This window comes from Eptatretus burgeri, chromosome 1 (genome assembly GCF_056783735.1).
Source record: "Eptatretus burgeri isolate ZD-2024b chromosome 1, Ebu_testis_v1, whole genome shotgun sequence".
Taxonomy (NCBI): Eukaryota; Metazoa; Chordata; class Myxini; order Myxiniformes; family Myxinidae; genus Eptatretus; species Eptatretus burgeri.
Genome location: NC_140961.1, coordinates 58,373,828 through 58,391,542, shown reverse-complemented (window position 1 = coordinate 58,391,542; position 17,715 = coordinate 58,373,828). Strand labels below are relative to the sequence as shown.

Sequence of the window (17,715 nt, the reverse complement as noted above, 5' to 3'; positions counted from 1 at the left end):
CTTTTCTTTCCTGAAGAGAGGCTATTTAATAGGTGTAGATGCTCTAAGTTAAAAGTATAAAGCATACGTCACAAAATTTTTCAATGAAGTTATCTATCAAGGATCACAGAAAAGCCATAGAACAAATGTTTGTGTTGGTATACCGGTGACATACCTATCTCTTCTGTTCTTGCATATGGCAGCTTGGCTGCCAGGCAGCTATCATTTCTTGCAGCGCGGCAATGCCACTGATGCTGTGCCCCTCTACCAGTAAACTGGTACTCATTTTGCCGACCTCGGAAGGATGACAGGCTGAGTCAACCCCACCTGGTGTTAATTCAGCAGCCAAACGGGGCTCAAACTCAGGACCCTAAGATCCTAAGCCATCCACCCCAGCCACAAAGCCAACACCAGGCTTGATGTATATATGATGAAACAGTCAGGGTAATGATAAATCAAGACCATAACTGTCAGCAATTCTTTACAAGTGACGGTTAGACGGTGTTTTGGCTCAATGCATGGTGAACAGATGTAGGTTTATGGTTCGATATGGAACAACCTGTACATTTTATAGCATACAGTGTGTCCACCAATCCACTAATTACCATGCCAAGTTCAAACCGTAATAAATCATAATTTAAAAAATGGGATGTAACAATTTTTCTGCATGTGAAAAAACATTTCCCAAAGTTTTATTAACCCTTTTTCGTTTCCAGATGTCTCCTGTGACACGTGACATCACATTTACTGTAAATGATGGCGGCCCCACAAGAAAAAGCGCAGCGTGTTGCTTGGTTTAGAGAGACCAAATCAGCAATAAAAAAGTGAAAATGAAGCGACAGGCCGACCTATGGAAGGCAGCCAGCATCGCGAAAAATGATTTGTGAGCCACACAAAAGGTTTATGGAGACCGATAGCATCCTGCAGATGAAGAGGGCAGGCGAGCCAAGCACAAGTGGTGAGGATGTTGAAAACATTTGTAAGTCACTCAAGGGCAGTCCCCATACATCTATTTGGACTGTCACCAGGGAACTGCAGCTATCCCGTTTAGCGGTATGTAAAGTGATGCTGTCGCAGTTACGGATGTACGCGTACAAGGTTCAGCTGGTGCAGGCATTCAAGCCAGATGACAGCACGCGACACATGGATTTTTCAGTGGACATTTTGGACCACTTGGACAAAGTCGACAGATTCCTATGATGAGTGCTTACATCAGATGTCAACTTTCCACATTTTGGGGAAGGTTAACAGACATTCGGATTTGGGGCTCTGAGCCTCCCCATGAGGTCCGAGAACTTGAGTGCAACAGCCCAAAGGTAAACATGTGGTGTATCTAATGGAATGAAGGAGTCATTGGGCCATTCTTCTTTGAAGAAGCCACTATTAAATCCGACAATTACATGGATAGCGGGAACTTCTCGGTCCACCTTTGGTGGGCTTCTGTGCGCAATCTTTTTACTCTGCTGTGGACTTTCCTTTGCTCTTGCTTGTCACTTCTGCGGGTAATCTTTTTACTCTGCTGTGGACTTTCGTTTGCTCTTGCTTGTCACTTCTGCTTAGCATTTGCAGCCAATCTTTCAGCTTCATTGGTGCATTTGATGGTTCTTCCCATTTTGTTGGAGAAAAAAAAAATAATGATTTTGTACCTACAAAGAATGAAATAAATTTTTTCTTGGTGACACGGATGGCTGCTTAGTGTCCGGGGAGTCAAATAAACATACAATTGTCAAGGATAGCACCACAATCAATATAATAATCACCAATATTGTAATCACCACTGTCGAAGATGGAAGAATCGAGAAGAATATGATGAGTCATGAGGTGAGGAAACATGAGGTGAGGAAAGTGTGTGATAAAGACAATACATCACCAAGGGAAACCATTGCTTGCTGACACAGATAGATGTGATAACAATAGACACAAAGAACGATGCTGAGAAAAACTGTCACACCCAATTGGTCAGTGCCGCAACCTATCAATGAGTGAATAAAGGTGACATCGTGACAGCCACACAACCTCTATATATTAAAGGAAGATATGTTTGAGAACGTTGTACTCCTGCAATTGGTGGACTTGCAACCAAAGGTAATTTACCAACAGGACGGAATTTCCCCACACTGGAGTCTTACAGTATGTGATTTCCTCAATGAACAATTCAATGATTGATGGATTGGGAGTGAAAATACAATACTGTGGCCACCATGTTCGCCGGACATAACCCCTTTGGATTAGATAAAGGATACGGTGTACCTAATGAGGATTACCAACCACTTTTGCAAGCTGAGGAAGAGGACTCGGACTGCAATAGAGACCATAAATGAGGGAATGCTGAACTGAATTGGAAGGAGATCAAGTATTGCCTCGACATGATACGTGTGACAAGAGGTGCTGATATAGAAGTGTAATGATGATTTTGACAAATCTACCCAACAAAACTTCAAGAAATGTTTTCACATGTGATACAGCAAACAGCATCGTTGTATTCCATTTCATGACTTTTTGTTACAGTTTGAATTTGGAATGGTACTTTGTGGAATATAACTGCAATGTTTGTTGAAGTGAGATGTTTATTGTAAAAAGTGAGTAGATTAAAAGGTGGCAAATTATAATATGGTAGTCCACTTTAAGCAATGAAAAAAAATTGTAGTTCTTGAAATTTCTGGTGACTTCCAAATGGGGAACTATCTCAGGTGAATGGGCAATTTCTAGCAGCTTCTGGTAAAAGAACCACCTCGGAAATGCGAGTAGATTATCGAGGGAGGAGCTATCATGAAGGTTTTGGTGCCAGTTATATAGAAGTAGTAAGAAAGAGAGGAGGTGAAGAGGAGAAGAAGAGCTGGTCACCAGTTGTTTTGCAGTGTACAGGGCTTGCCAGAGTGCTGCATTTATGACTTCTGCTTTATCTGTGACATACAGTACACGCAAGTTTAGAGTTCAATCGCCTGCTGGTTTGGACATCGATCGATTAAAGAACCTTTGGGTTTCGTGACAATAATCAATAACATCATACCTTATGGAATTGCTTAATATTAAAGCAATGGACAAAACAGCCAAACACGTAGAGGTAAAATGGTCAGGTAGAAAAGTAGGACAGGAGTGCCCATTGTAGTCCTATCGTTGTTGAAACAGCAGCATGTCTAAACACTTTTTAAATGTGTCGACAGATGGTGATTGAACAGCTTTTTCGTCTAAACCATTCCACACGTTAACCAGTCAATGAGTATAGAAGACTGCTATCCTCCTGCAGCGGACAGCAGGCTTGGTCAGTTTCCAGGAGTGACCACTAAGACGGTCATCCCGATTGAAACATGGCAGTTCTTCAAATTAGACTTGGAGTTCCCCATGCAGGATCCGGTAGTGTGTGATCATATCTCCTCTAATTTGTCTGTAATCTAGTGAGAAGAGGTGTTGGTTTGATAAGCGGTCCTCATATGAGAACCGTGCTTGACTTCTTACCATCCTTGTAGCGCATCGCTGAACTCACTCGAGTATCTTTCTATCCTGCTGAAGAAATGGCTTTCACACCAGAAGGCCAAATTCAAGGTGCGACCTTACAAGTGTGGTATATAGGTGCTGGAAAATTTCTGTGCGATTTCAGCACAAGCTGAATGGCAAATAGAATGGCAAAAAGCACCCTTTGCTTGTTTTGTTTGCGTCGCTATTGCATTGCATCGTAAACAATTGTGATGCCTGCATGCAGATTCTCAAATCGACAATCTCTTTCACAACTGGTAATTCAACACCATTTAACCTTTCGACAATGGTGGAACTTTGGCACCCGATGTGCGTTACTTTGCATTTTTCAGGATTCAGCTGCATTTCCCACTTGATGGCCCACCTTTCAAGAAGGGAAAGATCCTCCTGTAACATCGAGCAGTCATCACCCTTGAGAGCATCACCCCAAATTTTTACATCATCCACAAATAACAGGGCCTTAGAGTGAAGATTATCTGAAAGATCATAAACACAGACAAGTAAAAATAACAGGGCCAAGCTCGGAACCCTATGGTACTCCACTTAGTACCTCCTTCCATTGTGACGGTACCATTTACGAAGACCCATTGTTTACGCCCTGTTAGCAAATCACAAATCCAGGAGAGAAGTGGTTTCCCAATACCCAGCCCCTCATGCTTCATAAGGAGTCACTCGTGCGGTAGTGTCAAATGCTTTGCTAAAGTAAATAAAAACAGCATCGACTACTCGGCGTTGATCCACGGCTCGGGTCAAACTGTCTTGGGCAGGCAGTAGATTTGATACACATGAGCATTTCTCCCGAAATCCATGTTGCAGTGTTGAGAGTAGTTTATTGTCTTCCAGGAAGGTCATGATTTTGTTTTTCATCAGTCTTTCCAAAACTTTTCAGGCCACTGGCGTAAGATTGATAGGCCTGTGGTTGCCAGGCTGCTGCTGATCGCCTTTTTTAAAAATGGGTGATACAGTCACGGCCAAAAATATTGGCACCCTTGCACTTTTTTCAAATAATGCACCATTTCTTCCAGAAAATTGTTGATATTAAAAAATATTTTGTTCTCCACAAATGTATTTCTGTGGTTTGCAGTGGAACAAAACAAAAAAAACTGAAAAAATTACTAAATCTTAGCTTATTCCAAACAGAAATCCTAGAATGGCCTGGACAATATTATTGGCACCTTTGAGAAGTTCTTAGAAACAATGAGATTTCAAGCAGATGATTCTCCTTTACTTTGGAAATGAACTCACCTGTGGTGAGTTGCAGGTACCTGCAATATAAAAATCACTCATTCAACCAGTTTGAAAAGAGAAAAGGAGTCATTCTGCTGTTTTTTGTCACCGTGTCGACCGCATTGAGCATGGAGAAAAGAAAGAAAACCAGAGAATTGTCTGAGGTCAGACAAAATATTGGAGCCAAGCAAGGACAATCTCTAGGCTACAAGTTCATCTCCAGAGACTGTTTTTCCTGTGTCCACCGTGAGCAATGTTATAAGGAAGTTTAAGGCCCATGGCACTGTAGCCAACTTCCATAGATGCAGCCGCAAGAGAAAACTTGATCAAAGATTGCAGTGAAGGATTGTTCGAATGGTGGAGAAAGCACCTCGATCAAAGGCCAAATAGATTCAAGCTGACCTTCAGATACGAGATACGACAGTTTCAACTTGCACCATCAATCACCAACTCAATGAAAGGGGGTTCTATGGCAGGAGACCCTAGAGCAGGGGTCGGGAACGTTTTTGACCCAGAGAGCCATGAAAGCAAAACATTTGGAAATCTATTTCAGTGAGAGCCATATAATATATTTTAAGACTGAATTCAACTAAATGTGAGTATAATAAGCCTCTGAATTTATTCTTTTAAATAATGTTGTTATAATACTCACCATTTATGGGACTTCTGGTGTTGCATGGATTTGCTGATGGCTTTGTAGTCTGGTTGGTACTTGGTGAGGTTAAGCTTCATGCAAGCGTTGAGGCTTTCATCCATTAGACGTAATCGTAGGTTGGACTTGATGTTTTTAAGATGTGAGAATGACTGCTCACATGCATACGTAGATCCAAACAAGGTCAATACAGCAATACTCACACGCTGCAGTGTGAGGTATGTGACAGGAAGTGCGTTCCAAGTTTTGATAATCAGCTGGTCTTCGGGTTGAAGTTTTTTCATTTCTGTCCATATGTGCTTGCTCGCCAATTCCGCTTTCTGTCGTGTGATTCTTTCCAAATCTTCATTCAGTGACTTGAACTTATTCACCCACATGTCTGAGGCCTTCAGGTCAGCCACTTCTGCTTCAAAATCTCTGACGGAGACACCAGGAATGTAACTCAGGTCGGCTGTGTTCAGTGAACACTCGTTTGGATGGGTGATGAACTTGAAAAGACGAGTGTGCTCACGAAATTCTCCAAAGCGTGCTTTGAATGACTGTAGGAGACTGGATGTGAAGCCAGCTAACTGGTGGAGATCAAAGTTTTGAGTGGGCTCACTTGCTGTGCATGCATCTTTAAATTGTCTCAGTTTTTCAAAATGTAGTAAACGACCTGTTTCAAGATCCATGATAAAGAGCTCAAGCTTGTTTTCAAAAGCAAACATGGCTTGTTGAAGGGATAACACTGTATTTCCAATGCCTTGCATTTTCACGTTGAGCTGGTTCAGATGTTCAGTCATATCCACGAGATAGTAAAACTTGAGGAGCCACTCAGTTTTGGCTAGCTCAGGATGCTCAATCCCTTTCATTTCAAGGAAAGTCCGGATTTCGTTCAGGCAAGCTGCAAAACGGCTAAGCACCTTCCCTCTTGACAACCAACGCACATTGCTGTGCAAAAGCAGACCGTGATAGTTATTTCCAACTTCATCCAGCAGTGTTTTAAACTGGCGACCATTTAAGGCTCGGGCAACAATAAAGTTGATCACACGAATGACCAGCGACATCACTTCGCCAAGCTGCCCATCACACATCTGAGCACAAAGTGCCTCCTGGTGTAGAATGCAATGGAAACTTAGGATGGGTCTATTTTCATGTTCACGGAGAAGCGCCACAAATCCTTTGTTTTTCCCCACCATACACGGAGCACCATCAGTACACACTGAGATAAATTTATCCATAGGTAGATTTTTTTCTTGAGCGAACTCCATGAAAAACTTGAATAAATACTCACCTCTTGTGGACCCTTTTATTGGCAGAACAGCAAGACGTTCTTCGCGCAGTGCATCACCAGCAGCATATCTTGCAATCACACTGAACTGTGACAAATGGCTTACGTCTGTTGACTCATCCAAAGCCAGGAAAAAGAACGGTGCTGTATTTATGTCCTTCACTTGCGTTTCCTCCACTTGGTTTGCCATCATGATGGTACGATCATGAACAGTTCTTGCCGACAGAGGCATGTCTTGTATCCGTTTGATTATCTTGTCTTTGTTCGGAAGATCATCAAAAAGTTCATTGGCTACTTCCAGCATGAACGTTTTAGCATACTCGCCATCTGTGAATGGTTTTCCGTTCCTCACTATTGTTAAAGATCCAGCAAAGCTAGCGGAATTATAGTCACCTTGCCGGGTCCATACGCGGAGTTGCTGCTGGCTGGCTTGCACCCTGCTCAGTAGCTCTTGGCACGCTTTCTTTCTGCTGTCTCCCGCAGGGTATTTTGATGCAAAAGTAGCATGGCGTGTGTCGAAGTGCCGCTTTATATTCGACCGTTTCATCGATGCAATTTTGACATTGCAAATTAGACACACCACAGAACCTGCTCTCTCCACAAAGGCAAATTCTTCGGTCCATTCGTCGTGAAATGTACGATACTCCTCATCTTTTTTTGTTTTCGCCATCTTCTTCGTCGAAGGGTTAGCTTTGAGAAAATGAGAGAGGGAGATGTTGACCCAACTGAGGCTTGGCAAATAGTGAGTCTGGCTGGCCTGCACACAGGCTTATATACTCGAGAGGTGCGGCGCGGCCGGCCGACTCTGGGATGCTGTCGCCTCAGCGGTGGCGCGTGATTGGTCGAGATGAATTCCGCTACGCGTCTCGGCGGCGGCACGTTATTGGAGGAACCGAAATCACTAGTCGCCTCGGCCGCATGACTGGACGAAACAAAAACCGCTTCAGCCAATTCGGAGGAATTTTTTCTTCTCTCCTTCTGCCAAGTTCAGCCCTGCACATGAATGAAGCACAACACCATTCAAACTATAGGTAAAGCTTCCGCGAGAAATATTGGGCTTTCAAAGTTTCAAACTCCAATTTTATCTGCGAGCCAGATGCAATCATCAAAAACCCCTGCCCTAGAGGATCCCACTGCTGAGAGAGAGACATAAGAAAGCCTGACTGGAGTTTGCCAAGGCACACCTGAACAAGCCAAAATCCTTCTGAGAGAATGTCCTGTTGACAGATGAGACCAAATTAGAGCTTTTTGGTAAAGCACATCATCTCTGTTTACAGAAAACAAAATGAAGCCTTTAAAGAAAAGAACACCTTCCCTACAGTCAAACATGGAGGAGGTTCAGTGATGTTTTGGGGTTGCTGTGCTGCCTCTGGCACTGGGCACCTTGAATGTGTGCATGGCATCATGAAATCATGAGATTCCCAAGGCATTTTGGAGTGCAATGTTCAACTCAGTGCCAGAAAGCTGGTTCTCAGTCGAAGGTCATGGGTCTTGAAGCAGGACAATGACCCCAAACACACTTCAAAAAGCACCTAGGAATGGTTCAAGACAAAATGCTGGACTGTTCTGAAGTGGCCAGCAATGAGTCCAGATCTAAATCCCATTGAACACTTGTGAAGAGATCTGAAAACAGCAGTTTGGAGAAGGTACCCTTCAAATCTGGGAGAACTGGAGCAGTTTTCACAAAGAAGAGTGGTCCAAACTGCCAGTGGAGAGGTGTAGGAAGCTCATTCATGGCTATAGGAAGTGCTTGACTGCAGATATTTTGCCCAAAGGCTGTTATACCAAATATTAAGTCTCGGGTGTCAATAATTGTCAACAAAATTTCTTTTTATTTCCTGATTTAAAAGGATATATTAAGTTCTGAATCAAAAACAAAGGTTCTGTAATATTAACAGTGGAATAAAGAATTTTGGCGACCAAATACTTTTGTCAATTTCAACTTGCAAAGATGTGTGCGCAAGGATGCCAATATTTTTGGCCATGACTGTATATGTGCCATTTTGCAATTGAGAAGCAAAATTCCAATGGATATGGATAGTTGGAAAACTGTCCATAGTGGCATAGTAAGCTCTGTGGCAAGCTCAACCAGCACCTTAGGGTGAACACCGCCAGATCCTGGCACCTTAGGGGATCACACAACCGAAGTTGCTGCTCCACACCAGTCACCAAGAACAGGACTTTAGTAAGACTTTCCTCTGGTGGGTTTCGGCAAATGAACTCCGGGAGAGGGGATGGTTTCTCGCGAATACTTTTGAGTAATGGTCGGAGAGGCATCGTGCTCTCTCGAGGTCTGCTGTCCAGAATGTGTTTTCCACTTTGAATGCACCTACACCATCCCGTGTGAGAGTCCTTCCCTTAAGGTTGGCATATAGGCGTTTAGGTGCAGTCTTTGCTTTCCTAGCAAGCCGAGTCTCATACTGACGCCTAGCCTCCTTGAGGCTTTGCTTTCACTGGCGACTTGAGGCCTTAACGACAGCGTAGTTCACCTCTGACCTTGTGTTTTGGAAACACCTCCACCATTTCCACTTTGTTACCAAGAGCTTCAGTGTTCCTTGTCAACCACGGAATTCTATTTTTCTGACATACTTGCCGCTCTAGGGCGTATCTACTCACTACGTCTCGAATAACTGACTTAACGTGTAGCCATGCTTGACCTGCTGAATCTATATCTTCTCGTTCCCATTGGATATTGGCGGCTGCATATCTCATTCCCGTGAAGTTGGCCTTCCAGATGTTGCAGTGCTTGTCTGGTGCTATCCACGGTACATCGTTAGGTAGGAAGTGTCGCCAGTGGAGCACTACATGATCACTGCTACCAAATGTTGGGAGAGATGGCTGCAATTGCACATCCTCATCATCCTTGGTGAATACAAGGTCCAGACATGATGGCTCCTGGTCCTACGAGAAGCATGTCGGCTCCACTACATGTTGCATGAGTAATGACAAACATGCCATGCCAAAACAATAAACCGAGACAAAATAATAATTATTATAGTCATGGAAGCAACAAAGTGAGAAAAGTGGCATAAGGAAAAAGGTCTGAAACAATAATGCTGAGAGTCTTCATCCTGTAGTGCAACAAAAATGGTTAAGTGAAGCATTCACTCACGTCCACTGGGCCAAAAAGCCTTGCTGTGTGATCCAACCATTGTCATTGGTGGTGACAGTGCCCAAAACATCAGGGCCCCAGGGCATGAAAGGAAAGATGGCAAAAATGGAATGCAGCTGCTCGGGCCGTAATGCTTGGTCTCGATTCTGGAGAGAATTGCATGCACAAAACACAGCAAAATTACCACACCAACTCATATTCAAAGTCAGACCACTACGAATCTCAAGCAAATTATGTATTTGGGCTTTTGCCACTTTCATGACCTCTTATGGAAATTTTTCCCTTCAATGATGAAAGTTGTAATGAGAGCAATTTCTGAAACGAAGCAACATCTTATATGTAATGAGGTACAGTATATGCAGTTGGCTTTAACATCAAACTGAGTTTGAGTGAGAAAGTAAATACACTTAATGTCTGGTTAAACTGCAGACCAAATTGTTTAATGTAATCCAGCAGTTTCTCAGAACAGAATGCATTTTATTACCATTCCATAAATTCACTTTTTATAAGAATGTCTTTTTTGTCTGCAAAGTCAAGGCTCGTGGAAAAGCGAGAACACTGAACAGATCAGGATGCAACAGAACCAGAGTTGGTGTCAAAGCCACCCAATGCTCGCCTGTTTATACATTTATCGTTTTTTAAAAGACTAGTCTAATAATTAATATTTTTTTTATGAAGCGTTGCAGTGAAGTATAATTTTAAAGCAATATATGTATTTGTATATTGTAATCAGTAACAAGAGCGCAAGTGAGCACAATATACGCCCGGACAAGAAGGTATATACAGAATTGTGCTGCAACATGGAAAACAGCATCCTGGTTGCCATGGCAACCACTTTAGATAACGAACGTATGTCACGACACACCGTCTCCAGTCTGTACCTATGTACCAAATATTAAACATGAAAGTTGAAAACTTTGGGAGTTAGAGTGCAGACAGGAACAGATGGAAAACAGCATCCTGGTTGCCAAGGCAACCACTTTAGATGACGATCGTATGTCACGACACACCGTCTCCACAGCCTGTACCTATATACCAAATATGAGACATGAAAGTTGAAAACTCTGGGAGTTAGAGTGCGGACAGGAACGGATGGAAAAACAGCATCCTGGTTGCCATGGCAACCACTTTAGATGACGAACATAAGTCGCGACACCGTCTCCACAGTCTGTACCTATGTACCAAATATGAAACGTGAAAGTTGAAAACTTTGGGAGTTAGAGTGCGGACAGGAACGGACGGATGGACAGACAGACAGACAGAGACGGATGACTAGTATCACATAATACGCCCCGATATATATTTATATAGGGCATATAAGAAATAGTGTGGTAGATAAAAACATTAGAAAGGAAAAAATAACTTGCACCAAAAACTTTGACATTTTCACGCTCACACTGACGCTCAAAGCCGGGGCTATCGCTATAACTCTCTGTTCTTCGAACAGGTGAGCTAAAAAAAAAGGATCAGTCGAGAGAGGGGGGAAACACCGTCAGCAGGATTGAAGGACATAATAGAGGGAGACTTGGACAAACAATGGGTGTGGGGGGGGAGGGGATGGGGGGAAGGGGAGGATGCATGGTGTGGATAATATGGATACAGAAACATAACAAACTTTCAGGAAGGAAAAACTGGAAATTTGGAAGGAGGTGAGCTTGGGGGTGGGGAGGTTAAAGGGTGTAGAAAATATCATGGTTTTGGATGGGGGATGATCAGAGGTGGTGGTGAAATGATGTCTTGAAGACCTGAAGGGAACAATGAGATTGGAGAAGAAGTGGAAGTTCCACGGGTTCCATAATGGGGTAGTGGGGGGGGGGGGAGAGGAATGAATGAGTCGAGGTGAGATTTCTGGATTTTGGGAGGTCCACCAGAAGGAGATTGATGGTGGACCATGTGTGCCCTGCAGATAAATGGGAGGGGGAGGGGACAAGGCATGGAAAAAGCAGAGGGTATAAGAGCAGAAAGGAGGCAGTAGAAGACAGAGACCACCGACCTGTCTGCGATGAGAAAGTGAAAGGCCCATAGACTCAGCTTCATCACAGGAGGTTCCATTAAACTTGAATGCCTTGGCTTCCACAGCGTCATGCTGAGATGGGACATCACGGAGTATTGGAGAGAATGATACCAAAAAATATCGCAACAAACACGAGTTGATTTTTTTTTTAGCGCTTGCATCTGAGCCCTTGGCTAATGATGTGAGTAAAGGAGCTGTCACACCTTGACGATTTAGCCAGCATATGCCGACGTATGAAAAATTTGTCTAAAACGTTGGCACACGTCGAATACGTTATGGGTAAGTTTTGTATACGTTAAGAGCACGCTGAAGCATGCTGGCATACGTCGTAGTACGCAGAGCTCGTCAACAAATTTTAACATGCTTAAAATTTTTCGACGTTTGCCAGCGTATGACTCACATGTTCCGCATATGCTGGCCATAAGTTGTAGGCACGTTACGTGATCGTTGACACACGTTACTTGTAAGTTACTCACAAGTCGAAACACATCGAGGTAATGGTTAGCGTACCCAAAACTTATTTCTAACCTATGAGTAACGTGTGTTGAACCTATGTGTAACGTATCTCCAACGCACATTGACGTATGTAGACGTATTTGATTGACGTATTCTGGACGACCACAGAACTTACTGAACGTGTTTCTAACTTACAGCTTCCGTACAATGGCGTATTGGCAGCGTTTAGGGGAATTGGTATATAAAAATGGGCTTCACAGGAGTAACCCATCAGTGTTCCAGACTCCATGTTTTTTTTTGTTTTTGTTTTTGTTTTTTTTTCTACGGCATGACGGTGATGTTGACACTGATTTCGAGTGCGGTTGTGGTTTAAATCGTTGAGCGGCAGCGATTTAAATCGTTGAGCGGCAGCCAATGAATAGCCTAAGCCACGTGATCTTCGACGATACGCTGCCGCGCGCTACGCATACGTTCGACTATCGTTGGGCATAGGTTGTGAACGCCGACAACACGCTAAGCATTCATTGGTATAAGTTATCTAGAAGTTATCAAAACGTTCTGTGTACGTTACTAACCCGTTATGCATTTGTCCAACTCATTATGAATACACCAAAAACTTTAAAAAAAAACATCAATAGTTCAGCGTAGAAAAACATTTTTAAAAAAAGCCGAAGAAAACTTCGAAGAATGCAGAAAAGAAGTCTCCTGGCCGTGGCCGTGGACGCGGACGCAAGGAGGATCCATCATCACCCACACCCTCCCCATCACACTCACCTTCGACTACTGACATGGACCTACTACTACTACAACTACTACTACTACTGACACGCTCACCTACTACTACTACTGATACTACTGACATGGACATGTACTCACCAGGGAGTCTGAAACACTGACGGGTTACTAATGTGAAGCCCATTTCTATATACCAATTCCCCTAAACGCTGCCAATACACCATTATATGGAAGCTGTAAGTTAGAAACACGTTCAGTAAGTTCTGTGGTCGTCTGGAAGACGTCAATTAAATAAGTCTACATACGTCAATGTGCGTTGGAGATACGTTACACATAGGTTCAAAGCACGTTACTCATAGGTTAGAAATAAGTTTCGGGTACGCTAAACATTACCTCGACGTGTTTCGACTCATGAGTAACTTACAAGTAATGTGTGTCGACGTGTGTCAACGATCGCATAACGTGCCTACAACTTATGGCCAGCGTATGCGGAACGTGTGAGTCATACGCTGGCATACGTCAAAAAATTTTGAGCATGCTTAAAATTTGTCGACGTGCTCGGCGTACTACGACATATGCCAGCGTGCTCTTAACGTATACAAAACTTACCCATAAAGTATTCGACATGTGCCAGCATATTCGGAAAATTTTTCATACGTCGGCATACGCTGGCTAAAACGTCAAGGTGTGACAGAGCATGACAGTGATGTTGACACTTGGATGTCTAGTACGGTTATGATTTGAGTCGTTGAGCGGCATCCTTTTAATAGGCTACGCCACGTGATCGTCGGCGATACGCTGCCGCACGGTATGCATACATTAGACTATGGTTGGGCATACGTTGTGAACGCCGACAACACGCTAAGCATGCATTGGTACAAGTTATCTATAAGTTATCGAAACGTTCTGTGTACGTTACTAATACATTATGCATACGTCCAACTCATTATGAATACGCCAAAAACTTTAAAAAAAACATCAATAGTTCAGCGTACGCCAGCGTTTTACATACATTTTGATACGTTGCCATACGCTGACTAAAACATCAAGGTGTGACAGCCCCTAAATCAAGGTTCAACTCCTACATCTGTCGAGTTTGTTCATTGTCTAATTGTGCCCTTGTAAATTCATATAAAGCACATGTATTATGACCCATCATGACCCACACCGAAAGATCTCTGGGTTTTTTTTTTTTTTGAAAACAACAACAAAAAAAAATACATCGTCGCGTCAGAGGGGGTCCGTTAGCAAAAAAAACCCAGAGATCTTTCTGTGTGGGTGGTCTAAGTCTGGTCTAAGTCTGGGAAAACGTTCCTTCACAATTAAAATTAGGGTTGGGCATACAACCATACTTTCTTTGAAAGGAGTGTTTTTTATGACAAAATTTCATGCCGATCACGAATCCGTTGAATTTTTTGACATAGGATGACGTCTTAGGTTGGTAAAATGCAAAAAATCAAAATGGCCACCAAATTTATCCACTTTTCAGGTAAAATTTGATAATTATGGCTTACTAGGGCATGTAATATTATTACATGATATCCATGATAGTGATACCGGTATGCTGAACTATTGATGTAATATTATTACATGCCCTAGTAAGCTATAATTATCAAATTTTACCTGAAAAGTGGGTAAATTTTGTGGCCATTTTGATTTTTTGCATTTTACCAACCTAAGAGGGTGGGGCACACATCGACTTTTTCTCTGTTCTCCCATTAAAAGGAGTGTTTTTTTATGGCCATTTTTCACGCTGATCACGAATCCGTTGAAATTTTTGACCTTGGATTATGTCTTAGTGAGACATATCATACTCCAGTATGATAGACCTGAACCTCGCCCTGGTGGTGTTGTTGTTCTCTTTGTCAAAAACTCTATTACTCACTCTCCATGCACTGCCCTCACTGCACACCCCCAGGAACACCTCTGGCTATGGCTTCCCCTCCGCTCCCACATCTTGTTTATCTGAGTGTTGTTCCATCCACCGAACAGTGATGACTCCATTTACATCTCGCTCGCCAAAAACATGCCCCAACTTCTATCCACTCATCCCAACTCTCCCTTCCTCATATGCGGTGACTTCAATTGTCATCATGCCAGTTGGCGGGGTGTGGGTTCCTTTCTCACCTGCCATGGCACTTCCGCAAAGGATTTCTGTGACTCTTTAGGACTGGCACAATCTGTCAACTTCCCGACCCGGTTCTCAGCCAATGGTACTCCATCTCTTCTGGATTTGATTTTGACCAATTTCCCAGAAAATGTCTGTTGTCCTTCTTCTGCTCCAATCGGTTCATCTGACCATATGCTTGTTAAAGCAGTCATTTCTCTGGCTGTAATTAGAGAACCACCTCAGCACCGACGAGTCTGACATTTAACTCAGACCAACTGGCAGGGTCTTCAAGCAGCCATTAAACTTCTAGACTGGTCTCCCATTTCTACTCTCACTGACATCAATTAATCCTGAGAATTTTTTTAAAAGAAATTTACTCTCCGTAATGCACTGATATATGTCATCTCCTCTTCAGTTCTCCTCCCCTTTCAACCCCCACCCCCACCCCCCCATGGTACACTGAAGCTTGTTGTCCTGAAACAACTTGCCTTTGCCTCATGGAAAGCAAATCCTACTGAAGGCAATCTCAGTTCTTTCCACAAAGCTCAGAACAAGTGTGTATGTACCCTCAGGACAGCCAGAAAACATCTTTCTCATCTCAAGTCTGAACTCTCAAACCCGTCTCCCTCATCCAAATCCTGATGGTGTCTTGTTAAGTCCATTTCTGGTGTATGTTCCCCCTCCCTGACCACAAATGGCAGCACAGCTGACACTGCATGTGAAAAGACTGAACGTCTAAATTATCTGTTTGCTTCTAAATATTGTGTCCCAAACCCATCGCTTTCTGTACCCACCATACCCAGTCGCACCCAGCTGTTCCTGGACTCTTTGTCCTTTTCTCCTGACAAGGTGGAGAGCTTGCTGTCAAACCTCGACTCAAATTCTGCAACCGGTCCAGATGGCATCAGCCCATGTGTTCTAAAAACTTGCTCTGCTGCTCTTGCTCACCCTCTCCCTGTTCTATTTACCCTCTCATTTGCTCAAGGTAATCTGCCATCTGCTTGGAAATCAACAAACATTACCGCTCTGCATAAAAAAGATGCAAAAACAGATCTCTGCAACTACAGATTAATCAGCCTGCTCCCAAATCATCAGCAAGGTTATGGAACCCATCATCGCTTCCGAAATCAAATCCTTCCTCTTCTACAATGGCCTGATTTCTGCTCATCAATTTGGATTTAGACCAGGTCACTCAACCCTGGACATACTGCTTCTGCTTTTCCAACGATGGATGGAAGTCCTAAATGCCAAACACGATATCAGAGCCATCTCCTGAAACATATTGCGAGCTTTCGATATGGTCTGGCATCCCGCACTGCTCACCAAACTCTCTTCTTATGGTATCCAAAGCAATCTCCACTCATGGCTCGTAGACTTCCTCACCTGTCACAGTCAACTCATGGCTCTTAATGGAATTTTCTTATCTCCTCTTCCTGTGCAGGCTGGAGTTCCTCAAGGTGGTGTTCTTTGCCCTGTTCTTTTTCTGGTTTTCATCAATGATCTTTCAGACTTTCATATTAGACATATGTCTTTCAATCCTGACAAATCTCACACCCTCACCACGTCTCTCTGAAAGGACCGTCTGGAAAACCACCCCCATCTACTTTCTCAACAATCCCCTTGAAGAAGTCCTTTCATTCAAGCTTTTGGGTCTCACGATCTGCCACGATCTTTGCTGGGAAAGCCACATCTCCAAGCTGGCCTCCAAAGCCAGTTGCCGACTGGGCATCCTACATCGTACAAAGAGCTTCCTTGGCACGCCTGAGCTGCTAACCATTTATAAAGCTTTCATCTGCAGTCTGATACTCTCCCATACTCTCTTCAATCCCACTCCCTCCAGGTTTTCAAAACAGCTGTTCACCACCATCTCATATCTTCCCCTATCAATAATTTTGATCTTTTTTACCCCCGTTAATCCACCCCAAACCCACCTCCTTCAAATTCTCTGTTTTCCTTCTTGAAAGTCCCTGTAGTACCATCTTGTTTACCCCGTCCCATCCTCCCTTCCACAGATGTCCTATTGTCTGTGTTCCCCACTATTTTGTGTTTCCCTCTTCTGCCCCTCTCGTCTCCTGCCTTGTTATATGTTTTTGTGTATTAGCTCTTACACAAGCCTCGACATGGTATACAAAACAAAAGTTTTGGGCTTCCTACAATTTCTGGGTTAGAAGCACGACCATGTCCATAGTACAATGACCAGAACGGAATCCAAAATGATGGTCAGAGGTCAGGCTGTTTGTAAAGAGACTTGACGTCTGCAGAAATGATGGATTGCTGTCTGTTTACAATGAGAAGTTTACTGGTCTCTACTTAAAACTATTTTTTCATCCTTCTTTGAGACCGGAGTTATGTTTGCTGATTTCCAGGCAGATGGGAGAGGGCCAGAGGAAAAGCACATGGTGAGGAACACAGACAGAGGAAAAGCAAGAGAAGCAAAGCAGGAGAACCTGTCCACTGATGCCATCTGGACCTGGCACTGACGCAGGGTCGAGAGGAAAAGTGCTTTTGTTCTAGTTATAGATCTTTTCTGTTTTTCCAGAAATTTCATGCAAATAAATGGGGCTGTCGATGCTGCGTGTTGGTTCTAGAATTTTGTGTTCCCTCATCACACCACCCCCCCCCCCCCAACATCCAGATCCTCAAATATTGTCTCATGTTGTGCAATTTGTCCCCAATTTTCAAAGTG

The 17,715-nt window shown here is 43.3% G+C and overlaps 1 protein-coding gene across 3 annotated transcripts in view; it reads right to left on the bottom strand.

Annotated features, from left to right (window-relative positions):
* Window positions 1–17,715, bottom strand: part of RHOT1 (ras homolog family member T1) — a 104,155-nt gene that overhangs the window by 29,762 nt on the left and 56,678 nt on the right. For all 3 annotated transcript variants that reach the window (XM_085885300.1, XM_085885309.1, XM_085885319.1), the window contains one exon: window positions 9,715–9,860. In XM_085885300.1, coding sequence (XP_085741426.1) covers window positions 9,715–9,860 — 146 coding nt within the window. The remainder of the gene's footprint in view (window positions 1–9,714; window positions 9,861–17,715) is intronic.